Source organism: Thunnus thynnus, chromosome 6 (genome assembly GCF_963924715.1).
Source record: "Thunnus thynnus chromosome 6, fThuThy2.1, whole genome shotgun sequence".
NCBI classification, from domain to species: domain Eukaryota; kingdom Metazoa; phylum Chordata; class Actinopteri; order Scombriformes; family Scombridae; genus Thunnus; species Thunnus thynnus.
The window spans coordinates 21,684,707-21,691,310 of NC_089522.1; the positions used below are offsets into that span (position 1 = coordinate 21,684,707).

The 6,604-nt window shown below is 41.4% G+C and overlaps 2 protein-coding genes across 2 annotated transcripts in view; one reads left to right on the forward strand and one right to left on the reverse strand.

Annotated features, from left to right (window-relative positions):
* The window catches only part of LOC137184682 (prickle-like protein 2), a 37,288-nt gene extending 35,169 nt beyond the window's left edge, over positions 1-2,119 (forward strand). Inside the window, exon 9 of the mRNA XM_067592595.1 lies at positions 24-2,119. Coding sequence (XP_067448696.1) covers positions 24-979 — 956 coding nt within the window. The 3' untranslated portion in view covers positions 980-2,119. The remainder of the gene's footprint in view (positions 1-23) is intronic.
* A 2,446-nt stretch (positions 2,120-4,565) lies between these two features.
* Positions 4,566-6,604, reverse strand: part of LOC137185272 (uncharacterized) — a 10,505-nt gene continuing 8,466 nt past the window's right edge. Inside the window, exons 6-7 of the mRNA XM_067593618.1 lie at positions 6,590-6,600; positions 4,566-5,725 (exon numbers count right to left, since the gene is read on the reverse strand). Coding sequence (XP_067449719.1) covers positions 5,543-5,725; positions 6,590-6,600 — 194 coding nt within the window. The 3' untranslated portion in view covers positions 4,566-5,542. The remainder of the gene's footprint in view (positions 5,726-6,589; positions 6,601-6,604) is intronic.

Consider the following 6,604-nt stretch of genomic DNA (forward strand, 5'->3'; position numbering starts at 1 on the left):
TGACATGTGATTTCTTATTTTAGCAGGTAACTCTCTGGATGGGGTCAGTAGGCGTCAGGAGCATTTGTCAAGATTCTCTATGCCTGACCTGAGTAAGGACTCAGGTGTGAATGTTTCTGAGAAGAGCAACATGGGAACGCTCAGCTCCTCAGTCCAGTTCCACAGCACAGAGTCACTGTCCTCCTCTCGCCCCTACAACAACAACATGTACACTCCGCTGAGAGTGGGCTACCCACTGCAGTACTGGGACGGCCCACAGCCGCTGGGCTTTGACAGCAAAGGTCATGTCGGGGTGATGGGCAGCAGTGGGAACCTGCGGATGGCTCCCATGAGTGACAGGATGCCTCGCCGACGCATAAATGGGCAGGAACCTGTATCCCAACAGCAACAGCCACAACCAAGACGTCGCAAACACCATCGTGGAAACCACGGTAACGGACAGCACCGCAGTGGCCGCCACCACAAACGCTCTCGCCGTTCTCGCTCTGATAACGCCCTGCACCTGGTGGCGGACCGGCCCGCTCAAATGGTGGAGCTGCCCTACCGCCGTGTTCAGGAGGATTACGATCGCTTCCCTTCCGGTCACGCTGCCCGGGAGTTGTTTGGTCTGGAACCAGGTGGCTACAGACAGCAGCCCCATCGGCCCTGTCCCCGCACCACTTCTGATCTCACCCTGCAGAATGCTGGATGGCAGCCTGTGGGGCTGGGCGGGCCATGCTGGGGCGATGGGTACATGGAGGCTGCTGACCCCTGGTGCTCCAGCTGCTCCTCTTCCTCCGAGTCAGAGGGAGATGAGGGTTATTTCCTGGGTGAACCAATCCCTCGGCCCGTGCAGCTGTGCTACATCAACAACGAGGAGCTGCGCCATCGCTACAGCCCCTCTGGGATAGTTGGCCATCATGGACCTCTGCATGGACCGATTCATGGCCAGCTGCATACCCGCCAGAGAAGGAAGAGCAAAAACTGCATAATTTCATAGATATAGAGCAAAAAGATGGTGAGGGATGAGCAGGAGAGTGAAAGAGATGAGAGAGAGAAGTAAGGAGACGGTAAAAGCAACAGAGAGGAGGAACAGAGGGAGTGGGAAGGTGAGAGTGAGACAGTTGACAGTGAGAGTGAATAGAGTGTTTGTGTATGAGTTTGTGTGTCTGCGTGTGTGTGTTGGGGTTGAAGAGACAAAAAGGCCTATTTTTTGTGCTTGTGAGCTTACACAACTCTACACCGGGTAGTGTTTGTGTACACCTACACAGAATGATCTAATCATAAGAGGAAGCTCAGCTGGCTTACACAACAGAGATGTTTACAATGATGGAGATCAAATCCGCTGATGGCACCAGGAGGCAACGATGAATCTGACTACTAAATATGACTGTGGTCGAGGTAACATGATGTGTGTGCGTGTCTGTGTGTGTATCCATGTTACAGAGAGATCGAACAATACCATTACAGTTTGAAAAGGGAAGTAAAACTGCAGTGATCTGACTGTTCATGTCACAGCTCAGTGAAGCTCTGGGCAGTAAACTTATTCTATGTGGACAAACCAGAAATTGTGTTGGGATAGTGAAAGCTACGTGCTAGATTCCAAGCTATGTCATTGTTTACCTCAGTGGAAACCAAATGCTGCTGGAATATAGTGTTGGCTTGCTAGCCCGGTTATCACCTTGTACAAATAGTCTGTTGAACCTTGTGCTCTACATAGCCAGCTCTCCATGCTTTACCAAGGACAGAGCGCCGGACAGCCTCTGCTCCTTGACCATTCAGGCACAGTAACGTCAGGTATGGTCCCGTTTTCTCTTCTGCAACATGCTTTGTTTTTTGAGAGTTACCTATAGATGAGTAAGAATTAAAATAATAATGCTAACAATAATAATAACAATGCAAATAATAATTATAATAATATTAAAGAATAATACCTGTTAAATGTATATATAGTAATAAACTTAATAAAGTAATGGATGTAGTAATGTAAATGTCATGTACATATGGTCTTAAATATTTATATATTTTGTAACTAAAGAATCATTATTTGTATAACATGATGTAGAGATAGGGAGACTTGCATGTCAATTTGTTGTTGTTGTCTCATACTGAAAATAAAGTGTACTTCAATGAACAACCAGCACGTTGTATCTCATATTGAGTTGTCTGGTTGGTTGTGACTGACCTCTGACCGGTTACCTTGAGTTGAAACTCTAGGTTTATCCCAAATTACTCCCAAAAGAGTATGTAGTGTGTTCATTCAAAAAAGTCACCAATAACAATGTACACTCTTGTCCCATGATGGAGGAAATGGAGGAGCTGCTCACAATTGCAAAAAATATTAAATAAATAAAGATGGTGGTATGACAATTAAAGAGAGATCTAGGAATACAAAAAATATATATATTACATTTTCTGAAAACATTTAACTGTTTGCTGTTTTTTAAAGTGTGTTTGTTGCTTTTTGTATAATTTCCTATTGGAATAAAATGGTAAAGTACAATGATTTTTTTTGTAAACTACTGAAAAATTAGTATATAGTATGGAATTCAGAGACAGCTGCAAATGTGTGGCTGAGGTGTCTGTAGTTTGATCAGGTGATCAAACTAGAGTCCTACAGGATATACTGTATACTGTGAGTGATATATTGGCCAATTAGGTTCACAATTTTTCAAGTCAACACTGTGGTACCCCAATGAATATGGAAACAGGTTTTATCTTGCTGTAATCATTCCTCCTGTTCATACTGACCATTAGACGATCCCTTCCTAATGGACTTTAAATGTCAATGATGGGAGACTAAACCCACAATCATTCCATGCAAAAATATACTTAAAAGTTTATTTCCAGCTTATGAGGTTTCAGCCATCCAAATCGCTCAAATCAAGCGGATATCTTCCAAAGTTACTGTCTTTTTAGTACAGAATTACCTCTTTGTCTTTCCCCAGACAGTGGTTTGGACACAACTTCCCATTCCCTTGAATGAAAAAGAGTGTCAAAGGGGAAGGACAAAAAGGTAATTCTGTACCAAAAAGACAGTAACTTTGGAAGATATCCACCTGATTTGACTAACTCTGACTACAGAAGTATAATATTAGCTTCAGATAAACATTTAAATACATTTCTGCTCAAAGGGAGGACTGTGGATTTTGTCTCCCATCATTTACATTGTAAGCACATTAGGATGGGATTTTATAAAGGCAGAATGAGTAGGATTTTCCTAAAAAAAAAAACAATGTATAGACTCATATAAAAATAATCTCACTGAAAGCAGATCTTCCTAACTCTGTATGAATGTTTGGTACCTGCAGGATGAATCATGTCTGTGAGCAGGTAAAATGGCTATCAACATTCAATAAATAAAACAAGTGCTGATCTCTCCTCACTGATAGAGCAGGCAGGCCAGTTTCTTTTGATATAGTAGGCAATAGTGTGTCCAATAACTATCTCCAGTGATGAAATGCGGAGTGATATACTGCATCTAAAGGTTTGAGAGTGGAACTGGCCGCTCGCCCATAATAACATCCCTGTAGTCCAATACAGGGAGGAAAACTGCTTCAACAATTCTTTTCCTTGTAAATAAAGGAAAGCAAGATTTATTTCTAAAAAGAAAGCCCAATTTCAATCTCAGCTTTGATAACATTTCAATATGGACTTTAAAAGTAAGTTTTTCATCGACCCAAATGCCTACATATTGATAGTATTACACTCTCTCTATTGTGGTGTTATTAATAGAACAAATTTCAATACTATTATAGTTCATATTTCTTGCATTTGAAAACAACATCCATTTTGTCTTTGCACAGTTTAGGACAAGTTTCAAAATTATGACGGTGTTTTTGAAGGAGGTTAAATGATAGCTGTAGATTTCAAGTGGCAGCATGAATAGAACCTGCACAGGAATTAAGGACCGTGTCATCTGCATATAGATGGAAGTTACAATTGTACAATGAAGAGGTAATTTTGTTTATATAAATAGTGAATAAAACTGGGACAGAACCTTGGGGAACTCCCTTTGTAATAGGGAAAAAAGAAGACTGAATACCTTTCTTGACACACTGCGACCTAGCAGAAAGAAAACGCTGAAACCACAGGCAGCTAGCATTGTCAAACCCAAAGAAGAAAGTCATTGTAAAGCCCCCAAGCTGAGATAATTCTTCAGACTTTGGAAAGCTCCCTCCAGAGCCACAGAAGACATTATTCAACTGTTTTTCAGGCTGAGTGGTGCCCATCCTCCTCCCCATGATAAGTAAACTGTAAAATTGGTGGAGATGTACAGACCAGGACATTTTACAATTGAAAAATAAACTTGTGAGTCTGGTGTGCCCCTGAATAACTTCAAACATTTCTTTGGCATTACTGTACTGCAACATCTTGTTATCTATCAGCTGATATCTATCTACACACTGATGTATCAGTCAGTCTCTGGATCAAACATTGACAGAAATCTGCACTCCTTCCTCTTTGTACAAATGTTCAAACACTAAACAATGTGTGGCCTAGTCACCTACTGACCCATTTCTGTATTTCCTGCTACAATTTGATTTTGTCTTGCCCATCCAGCCATGAATAAATCACTGAAAACATTAGTAACAACATGTTTAATATGCATTATACAAAATTAGATTAAAAAAAAATATTGAAAAGTGAGTGATCATAAATTAAGCACAGTCAGATATGAAAATATATCTTAAAGGGGACCTATTATGCATTTCCTTATTTTCAGTCATATATGTATAATGTCACATTGTCGGATGTTCATATTAGAGGTGGCCAAAACGTCAAAAAATGAGGTAAACGCATGTAGAAGTAATCTCTGTGAGCAAAAAGCACCGGCTTCAGACAGCTCTGAATTCTCAGTTTCCAAAAGTTTTTTCTACTTTCAGTCTGAGCCAATGATGGCTTGTGATGGATTTCTTTATATGGTCATCTGCTCCACGCACAGCGCTTAAATGCACTGCTCCGCTCTGCTAATATTATGGCATTTTTCCATTGTTTTGGGGTCAGTCACGCCAAGTCGAGCTGGCACTCTGTGAGTGTTTTTCCATTTCACAGCATGGCAAAGTAAAATAAATTGTTAACCTGTTGGAGGTGAGCAGCTCTTCATCAAACATCATCATCACTGTCCCGGCCTTAAAGAGACAGAAGCTACAACGGCCTGTTAGAGACAGAGGCTGAACCGAGGGGCTGCATAAAGGGTTTGAACTGTGAACTATGCAAAGCTACTCTTGTGGAGTCCAAAAATAAAAATATAGAAATTAGCATAATAGGTCCCCTTTAAAGACACAAAAAGCAATACAACCAGTCACGTCATGTCATGTCATCACATTCTCAAAATTAGAAGCAGTATCAAAAGTTTCAATCAAAGTTTCCTTTTCATATTTCACCAGTGTTGATCAGAGTTTCAGCATAAGGTCAAGCACAGAGAAGGACTTTGTCCAGGCAGCAGGATGTATGAGCTAAAAAACTCTACTGGCAAACACAAAAGCAGCGTTTAATCATCTTATAAAAGATTTAACCAGAGGGATCTATGGTAGGAAGACGGGCAGGAGTGTGTGTCTGATTAGTGAGACGGCTCCTTGGAGTCGTAGTCCTCTATAAATTTCTCCATGGCATCCACACAGCGTTTGCCGATGTCCCTGAGGTTCTCCTGCAGCGAGGACTGGATGGGGTGCTCCAGAGACGGGTCCTTTGCTATCAGCATCTTTACCACAAGGCCGAACATTTCACATTCCTGATAGTACACCTGTAAGACACACATTCATGGAGAATTTAAATGGCATGAAGGTACGAAAAGTGACAAGAATTGGTAAAAAAAAAAAAAAAAAGAGAAGAGGAAGTGGGAGTGTTGGAGGGAAAGGAAGAGAGCACAACAAATTAGTTGAGTGAGAAGTCGTGTCATGTGTTTGCAATTACCACCGAATGGATTAACAAAACGCTCACATGCAGGCTGTTCACAAGTATCATGTGTGTCTGTATACAGAGTATTTGTGGACAAGTTTGCATAAGTTACCTGTTGCCAGACTGCCTCTACAATCCTGCAACCATGGAGATATGAAAAGCAAGAGGCCATCTTTTCCATCAAGTGGGTGGAAACACACACACACACACACACACACACACACACACACACACACATACACACACACGCGCGCTCTCTCTCACACACAAACACACAGCCAATGAGCCAAGCCTCATGTGATGTCTGTCACATTGAAGACAGCATTAAAGCACGTGTTGGAGCCTCTTGTTAAACAGGTGATCCGGGATAAATAGCCTTGCTTTAAGTTTTTGCTCAATTAGCAGAAAAATAACTGAAAAATAACACCATCAGTCATGTAAAGCAAAGAATAAGACCTCTTATTTTTCAGGCTCACAAAAGTGAAGACAGTGATGACATTCAAGTTGCCTCAGGCTCATCATTTCAAAGTTTATGTTTAGACGACAGAAAACAAATCTTTTTTTCTTGTCTCATGTCTCCAAGCGCTTTCAAAGATCTTCCCTGTCACTCTTCCTCTAATCCCAGCTTCTCTTATCTCTCCTCCCTCTATCTGTTTATAACTATCCCTTCTCCCAAGGTGTGTGCGTCTGTGCAATGACACTCCTCTACCTCATCTATCTCTCT